The sequence below is a fragment of the Lynx rufus genome, unplaced genomic scaffold, assembly GCF_022079265.1.
Source record: "Lynx rufus isolate CCGP_SWC_20201006 ecotype Redwood Valley unplaced genomic scaffold, mLynRuf1.p SCAF_3, whole genome shotgun sequence".
Classification (NCBI taxonomy): Eukaryota; Metazoa; Chordata; class Mammalia; order Carnivora; family Felidae; genus Lynx; species Lynx rufus.
This window is the reverse complement of record NW_025814845.1, coordinates 156,195,270-156,216,875: the sequence shown is the minus strand read 5'-3', so window position 1 is coordinate 156,216,875 and position 21,606 is coordinate 156,195,270. Positions and strand designations below refer to the sequence as shown.

Genomic DNA, 21,606 nt, shown 5'->3' with positions numbered 1-21,606 from the left:
GTTTGACCCACCCATCCATCCATCCATCTGCCCACCCACCCACCCACGCACATATCCACCCACACATCCACCCACCCATGCATCCATCCATCCACCCGCCTACCCACGCATCCATCCATCCAGCCTACCATATGCCATGCATATTTATGAACACTTACAGATATAAAAAGATCAATAATTTAAGAGCTAGTACTGTGTAGCCAGGTGGCTTGTTGGGCAAGTGTATGGAAACAAGGCTGTTGAATTCAAATTTCTGCTTACACAGTGCAGCTGAGGGTTCTGGGGAAACCTCTGCCAGCTTTGCAGAGATGATGCCCCCAACCACAAATACTCATGGCGGGAAAGGGTGCTTCCAATGGCCACAAGAGCATTTTGCCCAGTAATCTGGTAAGACAGACTCACATTGCGACTTTTTTTCAGTTCCAGGAAGGGAAACCATGAGAAGAGTTGTTGCAGAGAACATTAGAAAAGTGAATAAAAGAACATGCTAAGGTCCCACTTGTGTCCTCCCTGTGCTCTTCACAGCATTGTGCTGGAGACCACATCCCTCGTGGCAGAAGAGAAAGCCAGGTCTTTCTGAGCCTCACTTCCCTTACGTGCAAAATAACATGGACTCTAAGATTGTTGAGAGTTAAAAAAAAAATAATAAAACTAAAAATCACCTAATATGTGCTCAGCGGGTAGAGATTTTCTGCTTCTCCAACGCTGAATGCCCACCTTTCCTTCCTCCTTAAGAGTCTTATTTTCACAGGCACTGTGCTTTTGAAGATGGCTAAGTAAGTCGATAAATTGTCATTATAACGAGATACGCTTTAACAAAAATTTCGCGGCCTTAGAGATGTGCGCTATTTAAGGGAATTTAAGGCACATTGGCAATGCATCCACCCTTACCTCCCACAGTCAGTCCTCAACTCGGCAACCAGCAGGATCCCACTGAAAATGCCACCGTGTTCCCACCTCCAGGAATCACAGCTGTTCTGCTGTTCTGGAGTGCTGGGTGCTGTCTGGAAATCTTCCTCCAGCCACATGACCAGCTCCCTCATGCCCTTCAGGTCTTTGTTCAAATGATGCCTTCTAGCGAGGCATTCCCTGACCTTTCCCAACACCAAAGCTGGTCTTCACTTGTCTCCACAACACTTACTGTCCTCTAGTGCAATATACTGTTTGCATATTTATTTATTTTTGTCTCCCGCAAACAAGAATGTAAGCTCTATGAGGCCAGGGATTTTTTTTTTCCCTTTCATCATTGTCTATAATGCCACTTGTAAGCACTCAGAAATATTTCTTGAGAAGAATGGAGGAGCCAGCTTGAAGTGGTTCCTACTGGCCCCAAATTGGAACATTTTGAGTATTAAAGTAAATAATGGTAGTAGAGGATTGTAACCCATTGAATAATGTAACTCATGAGATCTATGGATATGAATGAATGAGGGAAAACTGTCCTATGCAACAGAAAGCCAGCTAATAAATGTTGGAAGTCATTTGGTAACCAACCACATTAATACTTGATTCAGTCAAGAATTATGAATGGATGTTAACCTACTTGGTGAACACTTGGAAAGTAATAAAGAACTCTTCATAGGGTTTGAAAGTATCTTCCCACTTAGTACTTACCTAGTAAGTACGTACTTAGTACTGAGTACTTATTAGTACTTACTAATCACAAAGGGTAAAATACTACTTTACGGCGCAAAACCTTGATGGACAGCACCTACCCAAAGTTATCAAAGTCAACATTGGCAGCGATGGGATGGACGGAGAATATCACTCCCGATATGACACAGTGAAAAGAACGTAGCATCCGTCTGTAACATTCCTGCCAATAACACATAATCAGAGTCTAGCCACAGGAAACTATGAATCAGACAAGCTCCAATTGAGGGACATTGTGCAAAAGAACTGATCACTCTTAAATTAAAACTGTCCATGTCATAAAATAGAGACAGACTTAGGAACTGCTCCACATTACAGGGGACTAAAAGGCACATGACGGTAGATATAAAGGACGTTATTCAGATAACAGGCGAAATCTGAGTAAGGTTGGTGGGATAGATCATAGAATTGTCTCACTGTTAACTTCCTGATTTTGAAAATTGTGCTGTGGTTATGCAAGATAATTCCTTTCTCGGATATATACAATCAAGTATCCAGGGATCAAAGCACATCTTGTTCATAACAGTTACAAGAATACATATGTATACTTGTGTGTTTGTAGACATGTATTTTGTGCATATATGCACACAAGTACACATATGGAGAGAAGAGAGCAGAATACAGCCAACTGGTAAGATGTCAACACTGGTGAATATGGGTATGGGATGGTTGGAAGTGGTATTATTCTTGCAACCTTTCTTTAAGTTTGAAGTTGTGTCAAAAGTAGGTTTTTTTTTTTTTGAATGAATGAATGAATGAATGAATGGAGATAGGGGCCCAGGGAAAATTTTTCTAGACTTCTTATAATGAAATCAGCGGGGTCACTGACTTCTGCATAAACGTGTGCTGGAAGGTGAGGGGTGCTGCTGCTGGCAGTGCAAAGCTGGTCCAAGCTTGGCCACGCTGGCCACACCAGCCAGCCACGTAGTGACTGTCATTCGGCAGCGCCCACCTGCACACCACTGGCCACGAAGGTCGCGCTGAACAAGGGCGGCTCCGAGGTGGCAGCTGCTAACCACTGCAGGTCTGGAGGTGGATCTGTGCACATTTTGCTTTTGCTCTCAACATTACTTGACCCGATTCTGGGCTGGGAATGCGTCACTCTCTTCAAGGGAAACAACCGGCTCCAGATTTCGAGATGAGATTTTCATTGTTGTTGTTGTCTGCCATGCTGTGCTTGGTAATTACGGTTCCCACCTTTCCTCCTTATGGTCTATATTATAGATTAATGTAGGTTTGATCACCTTTACCCAGAGTATCACTCAGGAATGCAGGCAGGAGAGTAATGATAGTTTTACTATGCCAGACCCCGGGTCGATACATAATTAAATCATATTTTAATGGAATAGACATAAAGGGCAGATAGATGGAAGCTGTACTTAGTCTTAAAATTAGAGCTCAGAAAACAATGTAGCTCCAGCTTCCTAAGTTTCCTACCCAAGAAGGTACACACTGTTAACTATTATTCTTTCTCTCTTTTCATTAAAATCCTCCTATATTGACCTGAATGTTAACATTGCTGTGGATGAAAATCACAGGGTTTGGGTTTCTTATTTCTGTTGTTTTGAATTAGACACCTGTCTCATTCTCCAGCTCTGACCAGACCTTTCAGATAAGCCCCAGGAAAATGACATCATAGAACCTCCTACAGAAATGGGCCCCTGAAAGCCAGCGTGGCTCATCACTCAACCCCAGCCAGGTCACCTGAGGATTTTTGTTCCATAACTGCCATTTAAGAAAAGACTTTTGGAAAGGGAGAATAGGGGGTGAGGAGCAGAACAGGGGAAAAAGAAGTTAAGCAAAATATTCTCTTTATCACAGTAGATTCCTTGAAGGTGTTTAAATGGTCCTGAAACTATAAAGTGGTCCATAAATCTTTGGGAAGCTATTTAAAATTATACTTGTGGACACCAGCAATTAAGAGTTCAATTCCATATTTCTGGGACAAGGCCCAGGAACCAATGCTTTTTCCTTTCTTCCTCCCATGCAAGGTAGCCCTGGCATGAACGTTTGAGAAAAGTTGTGTAGATCTTGGGAAAATAGCCAGAGCTACACCTCACACAGTGGGGGCTTGGCAGCTGTCAAATACAGAGAGGGAAGGTTTCTGAAATGCAAGTTGGTGGCTGGTCAAGGTTAAATACTCAATCTTAAGGCCTTGGATGATGCTATGGTGTTGGAAAAGACAACCACACGGGGACTGTCCTACCTCTCCTGTCTCTAAACAGCCTGTGGATTGATAAGCAAGGATGTTGGGTTGGGAGGGTTGATTAGCAGTGACTGAAAATAATGCTATCGGGGTGCCTGGGTGGCTCAGTCAGTTGAGCGTCCGACTTCGGCTCAGGTCATGATCTCACAGCTCATGGGTTTAAGCCCTACGTCGGGCTCTGTGCTGACAGCTCAGAGCCTGCTTCTGCTTCTGTGTGTCTTTCTCTCTGCCCCTAACCCACTCGCATTCTCTGTCTCTCTCAAAAATAAACATTAAAATAAATAAATAAATGAAAATAATGCTATAGCTCATCAAGTCATTATATTCCATTAGTTGGGGTGGGGAAAGGAGCAGTCAGAACAGTGGATTACAACAAGCGACAAGCACAATTCGCTGAGGATAGAAGCATAAGGCTCAACCAGGTAAGGGTTTAAAGATCTGGGTCACCCACACGACATTATCTGAAATAGGATCACAGGAGGGGAGATGGCATGAGGGGGGGATGGGGTAGGAGGGGAATTACGATTGGCACCAGAGTGCGTATCTGAGTTTGCTGCGATGTGAGCAAAACCACACTGAGAGACTAAAGTGTTTGCATATGTTAAACGGCTCTAGTTTACCCACACGTGCATAGGTGTTTACCAATTAATATACTAAAGGAATCACAAATCACCTGTAAACCACCAGTTCCTAGATACAATTTAAGCCTCATCTTTCATGCAGTGTCGGGCTTGTGTTCAGCTTGTTTACCAGGAGAAGTGGAATGACGGCTCATTGAGACACTTTACAGTGACAGGCAACAGGGGTGTGTGGGTCTATGCAGCACACAGCTAGGATAGTTTTATGCCTACTTTTCTGTTCATTTACACTTATTATTAAAAAAAACATTTTTAATGTTTATTGAGAGACAGAGCATGAGTGGGGGAGGGGCAGAGAGAGAAGGAGGCACAGAATCCAAAGCAGGCTCCAGGCTGTGAGCTGTCAGCACAGAGCCCGACGCGGGGCTCGAACTCACAAACCACGAGATCATGACCTGAGGCGAAGTCAGACGCTTAACCAACTGAGCCACCCAGACATTTTGAATGGGGGAACCAGACTCCTCTGGACCAAACCCTGAGTCCTATTTCTAGGATCATTTTATTTGAGGCTGGGAAAGGACCTACAAGGTGTCAGCCCCCATACCATCATTGTGCAGATGAGGAAACACAGGGCATAACATGGGGTGGAGTGACATGGCCAAAGTCATACCTCACTTGAGATAGAGCGGGGGACTAGAATCTCCCTTCCTGTTAGTGGTGGTGGTTGAGGGTTATGTGCAGAGGCAGGTAGTCGAAGGAACAGATGTTCCTCGGGACACATTCCCCCAAACCTGGCATTTCTAAGGTAAAACATTGGCATGAGAGTTAGGAGGGGATATTTGTAGGGACTGAGCCTTAGGAAAGCAGGGCACTGAGGTACACTGGTTGCAACAGAAGCTTGTGGTAGTTTCCATTGTTGCTGTACCACAGACTTGCTTAAAACAACACAGATGTTTTATCATACAGTTCTGCAGGTCGGAAGCTCACTGAGCTCAAGTGAAGGTGTCAGAGAGGTTGTGTTCCTTTTTTGGGGTGCTAGAGGAATCCATTTCCTTGCCTCTTCCAGCTTCTAGAGGCCACTCACATTTTTTAGCTGGAGACCCCTGTTCCACCTGCCACTACATGTTTCTTACATGTCTCTGATACTCATGCTTTCCTCTTAATTTTTTTTTAATGTTTTTATTTATTTTTGAGACAGAGCACGAGCAGGGGAGGGGCAGAGAAGAGAGGGAGACACAGAATCCGAAGCAGGCTCCAGGTTCTGAGCTGTCAGCACAGAGCCCAATGCGGGGCTCGAACTCACAGACCGTGAGACCATGACCTGGGCTGAAGTTGGAAGCTCAACTGACTGAGCCACCCAGGCGCCCTCCCGCCTTCCTCTTATAAGGACCCTTCCATGAGCCCACCTGCATGGTAATTTCTCCTTTTCAAGGTCCTTAACCTTAATCACACCCATAAAGTCCCTTTTACCATGTAGGATAACATTCACAGGCTCCAGGGATTAGAACGTGGACATCTTTGGGTGGGTGAGGGGAGCATTCTTCGGTCTACCACCTGGCTTTTCGTGGCTTGTTCACTTTAAAGTCAGAACCTAGGGATCTCTCTGCTTCTGCTTCCTGGTCCCCTGTGGTCTCCAAGACACCACACCACTGGACCAAGGTATCAGTTGACCTTTGGGTTATCTCCACTGTGTCAGCCACCAGCATGCCCGTCCTTATTTCCAGAATGAGACTCCATGTCTGCCTACAGCTTTATGGAGTCCTAGGAAGTTACTACTGGTTTGTCTCAGAGATTAGAACTGAGGGACTTAGGAGGTTCATCATTCAGATTTTTTAAAGGGTGTGTGGATTGTCTTAGAAAGCACAGAGGGCAGCCTCAGTGTGGGCTGGTGTGTTCTCCCAGCATTTTTATGAGGCTATAACTAAGTGAAGTGGAAAGGATGATATATATTAAATATCTTAATAGGACAGGTTATTTCTACTTCCAGCATGGGCAATAAAAGAGATGATGACACATACAAATAAAAATAATTACAGTATGTGGTGTTCCTTTACAATGCGCAATCAAACTCATGAACCGATGACTTTCCTCTTATTGAATTAGGGTCCACCTTCCATTCAGATCTATTAACAACATTCACAAACCATTGTTATCTTGTCAATGGCATCTTTAATTAAAGACTCCTCTAGACCGTTCTAATCACTTCACATTGTGAGCTCACAGGGGCTTCAAATATACTTTGATTAAAGTGATGGCAATTTTTATTTATGCGTATTTGTTTGTGGACCAAGGGGCATGACGTGGAAGGAACGGTAATGAGCATCGTAGGGGGAAATTCTCTCCAAAAAAAAAAAAAAAAAAAAGCAGATCATAAAATGACAACGTGAGAATTCTCCTCCCTCTTCCCTCTGTCTCAATTCTTCTCTTCCCATCCTCTCGTTTTGGGGGCAATGGCATGATATTCTAACCTAAATGACTCTGTGAGGAAGCCACTGTGATTTCAGTGCAGTCAAGAGCACAGTCTTTGGCTAAAGGTGCATTAACCCTTCAAGACACCATTTGATTAACTGCCCCTTTGATCACACTGCATGGCACTGGTAACCTGAAAGAATTAATGTGTTTCCCAAAGGGGCTGCAATTTGCTCCCCCTTGCACTAGCGGTCAAGAGTACCTTTTCTTGTTACTTAAAAAGCCTTCCTTCCTCAGCAGCTCCCTCTGCCTGATAGAGGGTTCATTATTGCCAAATCCCCTTCAAGGGATAGATGTTTGTCATTCTGATTCTTCTAATAAAAATTTCTAAAACTCACTTGAAGCAACAGGCAGGATTCCAGTCTATGTCCGGGCATTGAACACAAATGGCGCCAAACAATTTGTTTGCTTCTATCCATCACTATCTAGCAAGAAAAGCCTGACAAAGCTCATTCAATGTGGCATCAGCCGCCTGTCCAGCTTGACTGGTCACTGATCTCCTAATATGAACACCAGCCCCCTGGATTCCAATGTTGGACCCATATCATATGCCTCTGAGGTAGAAGTCATAGGTCACAATGAGAGAGGTAGACTCAAAGGAATTGATGCAGGGAGTCCTTTGTATCTTCACAAGGCTCTGGTTTTAAAGTGAGCAGTTAATATGTTTGTCTCACCGAATTAATCTTTCTTCTGAGTCTAGAAATGTGGTAGCAGTCAAAAGAGAAGAGCCCAGCATCACTGGGACAGACTAAAGCAAATGCCACGGACTCTAGAGAACTTGGTATCTATGTAATTAAAAAAAAAAATAATAATGTTAGGGGCGCCTGGGTGGCTCAGTTAGGTGTCTGACTCTTGATTTCAGCTCAGGTCATGATCTTGCATTTGGGGGGATCGAGCCCCATGTCAGACTCTGCACTGGCATTGTGGAGCCTGCTGGGAATTCGCGCGCGCTCTCTCTCTCTCTCTCAAAATAAATAAATAAACATTAAAAAAAATAAGGCTATATGAAAGAAAATATCAAAATGTACCATCTGTATGGCACTTTATATTTCACATGGGACTTCTCATATATGATGTCACTTTATTGTCCTCACCAAAATCCTGGAATGCTGCTAATAATATGCAAGACCTCTGGATGATAAATTGAGGCCCAGAGAAAGAAAATGACTTGCTCACAGCCAAGCAGGCTGTAGATGGCATGGTGGGGTGGGAACTTCGGCCTTGGGAACCCCTCTGTTCTCACTCTCCTCCATCATCGCCTTTCGAAACAGTCTTTATCTCTCAGGTGATGCCAATGAGTGAGTCTGTACAAGTTTCCTGACAAGTTATGCATGTTATCAGTTCACCTCAGTGGACTCCAGGGTTGGCGGATTCTTACCCAGCCAGGGGGGCAAAGAAAACAAAGGCAAGCAGAAGACTGTGCTCTGCACGCAGCAGGCAGGCATAGTCTATGCCCACTATTGTCACATTTTGCTGCCACATGGTCTGGCCCAAAGCTCCACATGGGACTTTTCTGTTCAGCAATTGTCTTTCGTCTTGGTTATAAATAGTATTTTTGCCTTTCATTGATTTATTCTTTAATTTCCTTTCTACCCCCGTTCCTGTACGTCAAAGGGCTGTGTTTACTCCCTGGAAAGAAATCCAAAGTGGCTCCTGGTGCAACTATTATCGCAAACTCTCAGGTGACCTTCAGCTGGCAAATCTCTCTCGACTAGTTAATCATCAGTTCCCGAGGCAGAATTCTGAGAATTATCTTCAACACCTTTATCTCTTTCACATTAACACCACCACCCCCCTCCACAATCTCTTGTGCACAACAAAGACAAGGACACTCAAAAGTAGAGTGACTACGATTTATTGTCCAAACTCAGATACTTCTGAGGATGAAGAAGGGCGTTATTAATAACTGTGCAGGCAAACAAGGCATATTTTCACTGTGCTTGCAAGGAGGGTACTGATAGAAGGAAGACTTGAACTTGGGGAGTGGTGGTGGAAATAAAGCTGAAGATAATATACGGGAAATGTAAATATGAGCAGGTCTCCTGAAGTTTAAGCCACCTCAACACCTATGTGCCAGGTAAATGTCAGTTTCCCCTCAGCAGCAAGTAACCCTCTACGTGATCTAGTCTTTATTACTCTTCCTTTCAAATTTTGTTGAGATTTGCTTAGTTCCAAAATAAACGATGCTGTGCAAAGGCACTATTCTATTCCCTTTGACTGGAATGTCTTTTACTCATTTTCGGTTTTTAGGTCAATTGTTCCTTCCTCTTGGAAACCTTCCCTGAGCCTTTAAACAGAGTCTATCCCTTTACTCCTGGTTACCATTTGTTTACCTTTGTTACCCCAGGTATCACACTGCAGTATCATCAGTGACTTGATTACGTGGATTTGCTTTGGGGGCTTCATCTATTATGATATTAGGGGGCCCTAGTTTTCCTAGTACAAGTTGACGCTTGGGCAATGCAGAGGTTGGGGGGTGCTGACCCTCACACAGTTGAAAACCTCTGTAGAAGTCTGACTCCCCCAAAACTTAATAGCCAAACTATTGACTGGAAGCCTTACCAATAACATAGACAGCTGATTCATCTGTATTTTGTATGTTACATGTATTATATACTGTACTCTTCCAATAAAGTAAGCTGGAGAAAATAATATGTTAAGAAAATCATAAGAGAAGATACATTTACAGTACTGTACTTATAGAAAAAGAATCAGCATGTAAGTGGACCCGCACAGTTCAAACCCATGTCAAGGGGTCAGCTATAATTGCTAACAAGTATGCTTAGTGGAACCGCTCGTGGTAGCAGGGTCCCTTGAAGACCTCTCATTTTGATTCTGTAACTATTAAATGTTTTATTTACTAAACTGATGAAACCCAAAAACCATTTTAAAAAGTTAATCTTATATCGGAATCAAAATTCCACCCGCACCCTCCAGTACCCATGCGCACAGACACACGTGTCCACACACTCATGCACACGCACATACACAGGGCTCTAGAACTTGGTCTGGAACTAGGGAGCAGGCTGTCTGCTCCCTCCTGTGTTCCCTCCTCCATGAGCTTATCCATAAGGCATTATGGTAGAAAGGAGGGAGGGGAAAACACACACCGTCTCCTTACATAACTCTGTGTGGCAAGGTGGTGGTATTTTCTTGGATGACTTAAGATGATCCTTAATGGCTTCGGTACAGGTAGGGGTGGTGACTATGCTCCAAAAGACCTCCCCGACAGAGGGTGCGGGTGATGGGATTGCAAACAGTTACTGTTACGGATCTGCAGTTCCTTGTGGGTTCCAGTTACTTCTGCCACCTGCCCCCCATCTGGCAGCATCTTGACCCTGCTCTCTGACTTCTTTGCCTCACACTGAAGTGGCCCCTGGCAAACCTGTTTTCAATCCCCTCCCTGGCTAGGGTTAATCCTCTCCATCCCTTGGGAATATGGCAACCTGGGAATGACGCCCCTCTCTCCTTGGCGTTAGCAGCATGGAACAAGTCAGCAAACTTATAAACGATGAGGAAATCAAGTGTTAGTGTGCCCAGTGATCCTGCAGATGATCCAAATGTTAGGAGTAATTCTCTTGGGGCTACTCTCTTTGACTTTGGTGGGAGTGGACTCAGCCATTTCTGATACCTGTACTCCTGCAAAATGTGACTTCCTATTTTCTTATTATTTGATACCTGTAGTCCTACAAAATGTGACATTCCCATTCTTCTATCAATAGGAAGAGAGAGGATATGGTGCGTGAGTGGGTCATGGAGCGGTGGTATCCATGCTCATGAAATGCTGCTTCTTGGGAGGTTCCACAAGGAGGTGGGAAAATTAGCTCTTGGCATAATAGCTGGAAAAGCTCTGAAATTAGAATGTTGGGGGCACTTCTCTCTCTCTTTTTATAAATCAGCTCTGACTCTTGCCAATTTTAGAAATCCAGAAAAAGTCCACTGTACTCCCAAACATCATTCTGCTACATATATACAACCTCTGTCCTCCACAACCATCCACCTCCAGCAGAAATAAACTCCTTAGAGAAGGGATTGTATTTTATCCTGCTCCGCTGTACCAGAGACACTGGGGGCTTAATAGTCATCGACTACACTAAGCTCTAATAATCACTGTGAAAACTTCCAGAAGTCCCCAACTTTTTTGCGGTGAGAAGGTGCCGTGTTTTTTTGCTTGAGCTGTGGACGGCTTGCCACAGAACCCAGTGAGGAAGTCCCCCAAGCTGGAGAAGGCGGATAGAGGTGCAAATCCACCCAGAAGCTTTGAGCCGGGTTTTCTCCCCTGGGGCAGGGGCCTGACCAGTCACCTGGTGTCAGGGTAGAGCCAAAGCTCTTGTTCCGGGGACCGCCGCACTAATTGCGGGAGCCTGGTGGCAGGGGTTCCTTACCTTGTGAGAAATCAGAGCACCAGGAAGCCCCAGGAAAAGTGAATGGGGCTTCCCCTTTTACTGGGGCGAGAGGTTTTAGAATGGCCTCAAATGCCTGCTTTAACATAAACACTGATCTATACTACAGACTCATTTCTTTAAAATTTCAATATTGCAAGTATGGCCATACATATCCAGGTTTTCTTTTTACTCTTCTAGAAATGAGGTCAAACAGCCTACAGGTGTTTCTGAGTGCTTATATCTCCTGTCAGGCACGATGTGCGAGGGCGTGTGTGTGTGTGTGTGTGTGTGTGTGTGTGCACTGTCCTTGCTATCAGGGAGGCAAAGCTACAGGAAGTCGTTCCTCGGGAGTGGCCTCCACCGCCGTGTTTAATTGTGAGCCATTACTAGGGGAAAGAAATTCTCTTCATTTCCCAGGGTGACTTTTTGTGTCCTCCTAGTCTCGCATTTGGTCTTACCTCACGCTTTTGCTACTAAAACCACTGAACTGTCGAGGCACCCTAAAAACAGGTAACGTGTCATTACACCACCATGTCCGCTTTCTGATCTTCACCCCAAAAAGCACCCACGGCGCCATCCATTCAAACAAAGCAAACAAACAAAAAACAGAAGAAAAAAATCGTGGAAATACTCTATCTGGGGTGAGCTCACATGCCAAAATATGTGTCCTTTTGTAAATTCTTGGGTAAGATTACTTATATTTCCAATTCCAGTTTAAGCATTTGGTCAGGGATATTCACATGACAGTGTAATTGGAAAAAGAGATGAGTGTTTGCCTTTGGTTTCATTTTATTGCTTCTTGGAAGAAAGCTCCATATAATAATTTTCTGGTCCAGTTCTCTACTCTCTGACTAAGGGGTAGGGAGGGGTGCAGGCGCTGGGGGAGGGGCAGAGGGAAGGCTGTGCCACATCCACATCATTTTCTTATTGCAATATATGTGGGGGGCGGGTCTCTGAAATGACATTTTGATTCCCTTGCCGAAACACCTTCATTTTTTTAAAGTTTATTAATTTTGAGACAGAGTGAGGGTGCTCACGAGTGGGAAAGGGGCAGAGAGAGAGAGAGAGGGAGAGAATCCCAAGCAGGCTCCGTGCTGTCAGCACAGAGTCCTATGTGAGGCTCAATACCTCGAACCATGAGATCATGACCTGCACCAAAATCAAGAGTCAGACGCTCAACCGAACAAGCCTCCCAAGTACCCCTAGAACACCTAGACTTCATAAAAAATTATCAAAACCTGATCAGAGAGGATGAAAAAAATGTCCCCCAGAAAGCTCCTGTAGAAATGTAACAACAACGACAACCCCAAATTTCTTTCAAATTGAAGTTTGGGAAAAGAGACATGCTTTCTGAGAATGATCAGTGCTGGTTTCCTGCCCTCCGAAGGGGGTCGACAGTAAAGGAGGTTAAGTCTAGCATTGGGCCAGCTGCTTAAATACCCTTGATCCTGGAGGAGGAGCCCAAGGGGTTCTACCAGAAATTAGTTCCGGCAGCCCCAACTTCATGCCATTGCCTTTCTGCGAGGCTAGTCTAATTCCTGTTCCTGTGACGTCACTAAGCATCCTCTAATCTGTGAACAGGGCAGTGTGTGAAACCTAACTCTTTGTCCTATCTATGCCAGGTCTGCTGCTTAAGATAATGACTTCAAAGCAGGGAAAAATATCTGATTTAGTCACTCTTACAGACTTCTCCCCTACCCCTCTTATACTATAACGATAATGGAAAATATATCCTGGGCCTGGAAATCATTGAGGTACTGCCCTTACACCTTTCCTTGCCTGGCTAATTTCTACTGATGTTTTAGAATCAGGTGAAGTGACATCTCCTGGAATCCACTCCCTTCACACCCCATTTGTAAATCCTTAGACTAGATTAGGGGTCATTTTTTTTTTCCCATTGTTTTCTATGAGATCCCACACTGAGTTGCAAAGTCATCACTGTCTTCCCAAATTTGGGCGCCTCCCTGTCCGTTTCATGGTGTATTCCCATTATTAGGCATAAGCCTCATCTCTCTCCAAACATGCCTTACTAGATTCATGGATAATATACCTAATTGTGCCTTAAGGTAGGGATTGTGATGTCATATCAAAACACATGATAAGCCAGACAATCTACACCCTAAGTCAAGCTTACTGACTTTTCTTGGTGTTCATTTTCAAATCTATTAAAGTTCGGATACTTCTATAATTGTTTGCCATAAAGGACTGGGGTGACGATTAGAGCACATACTCTAGGTAGAATGCTTTGTCAAATATTACGTGTAGCAATTAGGAAAAGAATACGTATTTTGTCATCTTTTAGATTTTTGTATCTCTGCGTATCGTGCAATCCCACAACATCCCTATAAGGCAGAGACCAACTGTTTTCCAGACGAGGACACATCTGAGTTACAAAGAGTCTTATGAACTTACCTAAGGTCATGTGGATAATAGTGAAACTTAGATCTGAACCCAGGGCTTCTGATGCCTGAGCTCACACGCCTAGCCACTGAGCTCAGGAAACAGATTCCGCAATTTAGTGGAACCTGTTTCCAGTCTTTGTTCTCTCAATTCTATAATGCAACAAAGCAATTTACCCAATGTACTTCTCAGGAAAGTTCAACTTGATCCTGCCTTTCTGCCTCTCCTAATTTTCCACACTCATACAGACCAATTCCCGAGGATGCCTCTTTACAGGGGCCAAGAAGCGGAGTGCAAAGTCAGAAAGTGGTTTCCGTAAAGTCTCACACATCAGGAAGAGACGGCATCCTTTAGTTTGTGAGCACTGGAATTGTGGTCCGATATCTGGAAGTCAAATCCCAGCTCAGCCGGTGAGGTAACACGCCCTTGGAAATCTGCTCTGCTTCTTGGAACCTTCATTTTTTAAGATTTTTTTTCCCCTCATCTCTAAAATTGGTACAAAATCCTCTTCTTTTGAACATTAAAAACCAAATGAGTCAACGCATGGGAGAGCACTTTGCAAGTTACAATGAAACAGAGGTAATTATTACTTTTCCAGGAATGCAAAGTCTTTGGCCAGCACACCATTTAATACGTATATATGTACAAAAAGTCAACAGAGTTAATTTCCTAAGCATTATGAGCAACCAAAGGTCCAGATTGCTGCTGGAGGTGGAAACGACTCAGTAGAATGATTGTTCAAGTCTGAAAGTATACACAGAGCAGGGACATTGAGGAAGAGTGACATCATTCCATTTAGCGGAAAGTACAAAGTGATCTTGGAGGCTTCCCAGCAATAGAAGTAGGACCTCCCAAGAGAGACTGGGTACATTCAGTTCATACAGTGAACCACCTTACTTAAAACCTACCCAAATTTCAAAAGATAAGCATCGGAGCCTATTTGAATACAGGGAGTTATTTTAAGCCTGTGATTCATTCCACACAGCCCCGTCTCTGGGAATCTGGTACTGAATTTGGATCAATGGGATCAGTGACAGTTCCGCTAAATCATCAACCTGTTATGCCAGGGATGTAACTCAGAAAAAAGCAACAGATATATCTCCTCAATAGGAAAATGGAATAGACTTTAAATATGGCACAAAGTTTGGAAGATTTGACTGCAATTCTGTGTGTGTAAGTGATGGAATGTCAGAGGTTAAGGAGACAGAGCAGTGCTGTTCCAGGTCTGTGGACTTTGAGAAAACCAAGCCACTCTGAGCACAGGTTCAGAATGACAGAAAGGCAGCGTAAGATGAAAATGAGTTTTTAAGTGACGTTACAAGGAAAGATGACACTAGATAGCTATGTAAGTGGCCTTCTGATGAACCACAGGATTAAAAGCTGAAGAACTTAGAGCCAAGCAGCATCCTGGCAGGGATGGAAAAAATTCACCAAGTTTAAGAAAAGTTGTAGAAAGGAATTTGCTATTTTTAGTGGAGTTGTTTGTTTTGTTTTGTTTTGTTTTTTGTAAGTTGTTTGGAGCTTCTCAAAAGGGAGTGAGGACAAATGAGCAGTAGCCTGGAGACTGGCCATTTTCTTAAGAGGCAGGAACATCTGGGAAGGTTTTAGCAACATGAAAAAGGAACATGTGCCGCTTACAATTGCATTTTATTCTCAGTTTACTAGGAAAAGGCACACCTCCTAGATCGGAAGTCTTGGATGAACTAGCTGTTCCTGCTTCTATCTTCCTGGACAGCAGTAATAAACACACACCTTAGTTCCAGATGGAGAAACCAAACTGGTTACCTTCACAAAGCTAGTGGTGTGGTCCAGGGAATGACCACCTCAGGCCAAACCTGTCTTTTGAGGTCTGTGGGGTCTGGCATGTTTTTAATGTATTTCTCCTTCCTATTTTTCAATTGCAAGATGCCTCAAGTGGTATTTCCCACATAAGTCCTTGTCTGTTTAATGCCTGTTGGCACATTCTAGCTCTGACCTCCTAAGTGGCAGCTTCTAGTAAGAGACGGGGATTGAGGTAATTGTAAATTGGGTGCCTTTGAAAATGTGCACTAGCCCTAGGTTGCTTCTCATGTCATGAGGTAGAAGTACACTGGGTTTGAGAGGACAGATATGAACGCAGACTCAGTGCATGGACTGTAAGGAGAAGGGAGCAGGAGGTGAAGGTTTGCATAACGCCGTGTTTCAGGCAGGCTGACTAGATCCTGCCTCATCCTTGATATATGTATAAGGGACCCTGACCTAAACTTTTAAACAAGTATGATTTCTTCTATAAACCAACCAAAGGGATACAAAAGAGGTGATTCTTATCCAGGAAACTCCCATTTCTAGGTTTGCTTAACTGAGATTCTAAATAAACTCTCCCACTCCCTTCTGCGCCTTGGTTGCCCCTGTTTGCACGTGGAGATGTTTAGACCACAGCATGCCTTCAGGTGTGCAGGTAAGGGATCTAGTTCCACAGGACTGAGGAAATAGCAAGGCCTATTCGTGAACCCTCTTGAGAGCCTTGCCAATAGCCAGCTAGCAGAACCTTTTCTTCCATTCCGCCCAAGCTCTCTCGAGCAGAAAGTTAAAACCACTGGGCACCAACAAATCCTTTTATGGAGACAGCTATCAGAATCTGTTCAAACCATCTGCTTCTCTGGCTGTTTTTCCTTCCAGTGTTTTTCCTTCATGTGTTCTTTGCTCACAACAACAACAACAAAAATCTAGTCTAAAATAATCAAGATGTTAAGACTGAAAATGCCAGAGGTATATATATCCAGTTTAGGAGAGAAATTGCTTTCTAAAGAGGAGTGAGGTTTATCTTGTGTGGAGGCAAGCAACATTTCCACAAATATTATACTTGCGCCAAGAAAACAACCCACTAGTTTCATTAAAAGACTGCGACAAGATTTGTATTTGTTCATGTAATTGAATTTAATGCTGCTGAAATCTGTCAGATCTGAAAGCTATTGCAATGCAGACGGTATTTTTACATGGAGGAAAATTAGCTGAGACATCCTCTCTCTCAGCCTGGAGCAGGGCTTCTGCTAACCTGAAGAGGTGACAGGTCCGTCATTTTCAGGATGTGCACAAGGTCTGCCACCGAAGAGCACCTCCTGGAATGTTTTTTGTTTTGTTTTGAGAGGAGGAGTATGCGAGGTGGTCAGTGTTTATGGAGACGCCCTGCTAATGACCTGCCCACCGATTCACTGTTTTATATTTGGCGTCTGCGGTCTAGATGTTGGTGAGCTAGATTAGCTACCCAAAATTGTGGAACTGGCTACGGGTGTTTTCATTTTGGCCAATAGTTGTGCAACTGGTTTTTCCCTCCATATGGTCAAGTAACGCAAATCTCAGCTATAGCTCTCCCTGTCAGATTATCTTAACAAACTTCAGATTTTCAGCAACTCCGCCGGCCCACATTTAAGATGTCATGAATATGCCGCCCTTTTCTGTCTCTCACCTGGGTTCACCTTGGTTGATGGACATATAAATCTCCCAAGAATTCTCTTCTGGGATGGCGCCATGTGGTATGAGCAAACTCACCCCTAAAACAGAAAAAGCCAAGAGGTTATCTGTAGAGTTTCCGATTATCCTGAAGCACTCAGCTGAGCACTGTGAGGGGCTCATACATCACAGCAATTTATGAAATCCTGATCGTCCTTGGGAAGTTTAAATGGAGAAATTGTGGTTTCCCAACAGTGACATAAAAGAGGACCATGTTACTCCTCTGTGTAGTCAAGTTAGTTTTTTCGTTAGGGCCTTCCAAGCGTTTTTAAAAATTCTCTTAAAAGACTGGGTGTCCAGAGACCAGGCACGAGCAAAAGTATCTGAGAATGTAAGAGTTGATCAGTGTATCAGTTAATCCGTTGCTAAATTTACAAAGGTATTGCTGTGTCTTGTCTCTATCCAGTCACTTCCTAAAAAGGTGTCTGAGATGATGGGCGAGCCATCTAATGCTTTGCGAAGGCCTGGTATGAAACTGTCTTAGAATTATGCACCTTAAAGTAAGTTTAAAGAGGCGATCAACGGAGTACTGCCTTTTGTCAAGAAAACTGCAGGAAAAAGGAAAAAAAGCATGGATAAACTTAGGGACCCCGTAGGTTGTTGTATAGCCAGTATTTGATCCTATGTTTGCAAACAGAAGCTAAAATAGATGGCAGGTAAAAGGCGACGTAACCATATTCACATTGGTGTCAAATCGGAAAAGACTCAGTAGCCTAACTTCAGTAAAATCCCATCACCCAGGCCCAGGAAGGCACATCACACTGCGCTTGAAAGGGCCCCTTCTCTCCACTTGCCTCCTGCGAAGTCACTATTTCACACTGGCCGAGAGAGGGGAGTCCCAAGAGGGCAGAGAATCTCTTTAACGTAGCTTCTTGTTTATAAAAAGAAATGAAATAGGGGCACAGTAAGATCACAAAATAAAATCTCAGGGCATCCTCCTATTCTTTGAATAATGCAGTTCTCACTTTCCCGCCCTTCATTAGAGCTAATGTAATTGCACAGAAAGCTTTCAGGTTGCCGATGGTAATTTACATCCAGAGATGGCAGTCTTTCCTGATAGCCTTCTGTGTGCCTGTTTGCCGCGGCAGAATCAAGGAATGCAAGGACGCGCTGCAAAACAAGTTATTTGTGATGAACATTTATGAGCATTATTCAGTAACATGCTAGTTATCATCAGTATCTTTTGCCAGCACTAAGAATGAGGCACGTTTAAATCTTGCTTACAGCTTTTCAGCAAGAGTATCCATTTATATGCTGGGCTTTGATGTCCATGGAACTGTAATTGCCATACTTAGAAGCCTCTGATCAGGTTCCTCTTTTATTTCCCATCCTTTTTTCAAATGCAGTTGCTAAATGAAGTGGACTCCAGGACATCTTTCTCTTCTGCTGAGCAGAAGTTGTAATGCACAGGCTACTCAGTGTGTGTGGCTGTCAGTCTGAATATACACCCTAGAACATTCTGTATTCTCCCTCAGTCTGACACAGCGCTTGTTCTCAGGTGCCTCCCTTTTGGCTTATCTAGGCCCTTATGGCAACAGAGACATTCAGCCCTTATTCTTTAGATACAGAGGCAAGGGTGGCTATCCTCAAGCAATGATGCCACCTTAGGCAATTGACCGCAAAGATGAACTTCATTGTGTTCTCATTTTTCTTGTCCTGTTTTCTCCTTTAGTGAAGTACAGTTCCCATGCAATAAATTGTACCCATTGTGAGAGTACAAACTGATGAGTTTCTGACATGAATACTGTCATGTAATCACCACCATAATCAAGATACAGAACGCTGCCTCTGGCCAGGGTTGCCTTGTGCCCCCTGTATAGTCAATTCTTCGACTGCCACCCCAGATAATCACTTTGTGTTTTCTGACACGTTGATTAATTCGCCTTTTCTAAACTTTGAAATAGTGTGTTTAAAATAAAAAAGCAATGATGGCTTATTACATCAATAACGTTGTATATTGCCTGGCACAGAGTAGGCATTTGAAACACAAATCCTGAATACATGAAGGATTAGGATCCAGAACTGTTTTTTAAAAAAAGCCAGGAGGCACTTGGGTGGCTCAGTCGGTTGGGCATCCAGCTCTTGATATGGGCTCAGCTCATTCTCGGTTCGTGAGATTGAGCCCTGTGTGGGGCTCTTTACTGATGACACGGGACCTGCTTGGGATTCTCTCCCTCTCTCTGTGCCCCTCCCTCACTGTCCCTCTTCTGCTCATGCTCTCTCTCTCTCTCCAAAAAAAAAAATAGTTTTTTTTTTTTTAAGCCAGATTCTGAGACATAATCTTTTCTTGAGCTCATCAGTGCCTGATGGTCAACTCCCAGATCAAATCAGAATAAATATGTATGTGGACTTTTGAGAAAGGGATGAACAGATCATATCTCATTCAAGGGTTCAGGCTGAAACATTATTCATGATACTCCTAAATACGACCTGACTCTACAGGATCCTTAGCACTTTAAACTACGTCATCTATCCTTCAATCAGAAATTGTATGATTATCTTTCAAACATGCTTCTCCTACTTAAACATGCAAACTGTCAATGGAGATAGAAGACAGTCATACACAGAGGCAGGGTTGTGGTTGGTGGTAAGTTTTATCTTAAGAAGGAGAGGCATGGTGGGGAAGCTTTATGTCTCCGTCCATTTTCTTTCTTTTTTACAGAGAGAGAAAGAGCATGAACAGGGGAGGAGCAGAGAGAAAGGGAGAGAGAAAATCCTAAGCAGGCTCTGTGCTGTCAGTGCAGAGCCCAAGGAAGGGCTTGAACTCACAACTCGTGAGATTATGACATGAGCTGAGGTCAAGAGTTGGAAGCCTGACGGGGCCACCCAACTGCCCCAATGAGTGCCCATTTTCAGTATGTCACTCACCAGTTATCTCTGATTACAAAAATATACTCCCCCCCAAACTCCGCCTGCTACCCCAACAGCGTTTTATTTGATATGACAACAGAACCACCTGTCTGAGTTTCTCGTTTCATATTTTGCATAATAAATGATTTCTACAGCAAGGGGACCATCCCAACCTTTTTGAAAAATCATTGCCAGGCACCATACGATAATTCAGGATGGATGGCATTAGAACAATTTAATTGCTATGTCTTGCTTCTTTACACTTTAGTCCCCTAGGGCATATTTTGCATTTATGTTCTGCAAATAACAGAGCATATGTTTCAATTCCCCACACTTATTTTTCCTCAAACTCATTCCCAGTGAACAGCTTCAATCTTGTCCAGGGCTTCCTTGTGAAACTCTGAAAATGCCTCTTCACAGAGGAAATGTTTGGGAGTCAGACAGTGCTATCAGAACTTTTAGTTTTCAGGGTACCTGCGGGGCTCAGTTGGTCAAGCATCGGACTCTTGGTTTTGGTTCGGGTCATGATCTTGCAGTTCATGGGTTTGAGTCCCACATCGGGCTCTGTGCTGACAGCGTGGAGCCTAACTGGGATTCTCCCTCTCCCTCTCTGCCCCTTTCCTGCTCTTTCTCTCTCTCACTCTCAAAACAAATCAACATTTTTTTTTTTAAAGAAAAGAACTTTCAGTTTTCAACACAAGTGCTTCTCGAATCAAAGGGGAAGAAAAAGAAAAATCTGTTTTATGATTTTATCTCACTTTCTTTGATGAACATTAAAGCCAATGAATGGGTTGATCTTGGCCCACCCTCCACATATGTGTAAACAAACACAATGATGGGAAGAGAGAGGAGGGGTGTGGGCCAACTGATTGAACCAATAACTACCTGGGGCCTCCCAAGTGCCACCTACTAGGTTAGGAAGCAAAGATAAGACAAAATGCAATTTTCTATGATTCTGATGACTATTTCCTATCCTTAGGGAGGGGTTTGCATCATTTTCTTTCTTCAGAACCCATGCTTCCAGTTTATAGATTCCTCCAAGAAGAGTGCTTGGTAAGTAGGGCTGACCAACTCCTTCTGCATTGAGGCTCCTGACTACCAATTATGACCAGGGAGGATTACATCACACAATGATGTAATCGTTTTCCATATTTAAATGGAGATTCTTACTATGTCTTAAACCACTGACCAAAGAAGATTTCGAGAATTCCAAGTCTAGAAAAGAAAATCATGAGTAGGGCTGCATTTGAGGGCTATTTTTAAGGAAGCAACTGACGTAGGAGAACAAGACAACACTTATCAACGTAAAACATGGTGTCAAGTCACTAAGCTACCATCAGGCCAGTTAGCTGGAATGGTGGCTTCGGGCTAGTCCTTGTACAGATTTCATTTTAGAGGACAAAATGATTGATTTGGAGAGGGCGGTCAGCTGGACCTCAGGGAGAAGTCTGTCGAGGCCCCCGATGGTCCTGATTCAGTGCGGTCTGGTGGTTCTAGAACACAGATGCAGGATCCTCTTTCCTGTCAGTGGCCAACGGCGATGATTCATTGCACTACCTAACTCTTGTTGCTTAGA

At 43.6% G+C, this 21,606-nt stretch overlaps 1 protein-coding gene across 1 annotated transcript in view; it reads right to left on the bottom strand.

Annotated features, from left to right (window-relative positions):
- UNC5D (unc-5 netrin receptor D) overlaps nt 1-21,606 on the bottom strand; it is a 545,977-nt gene that overhangs the window by 40,814 nt on the left and 483,557 nt on the right. The window contains exon 11 of the mRNA XM_047092087.1: nt 17,137-17,221. Coding sequence (XP_046948043.1) covers nt 17,137-17,221 — 85 coding nt within the window. The remainder of the gene's footprint in view (nt 1-17,136; nt 17,222-21,606) is intronic.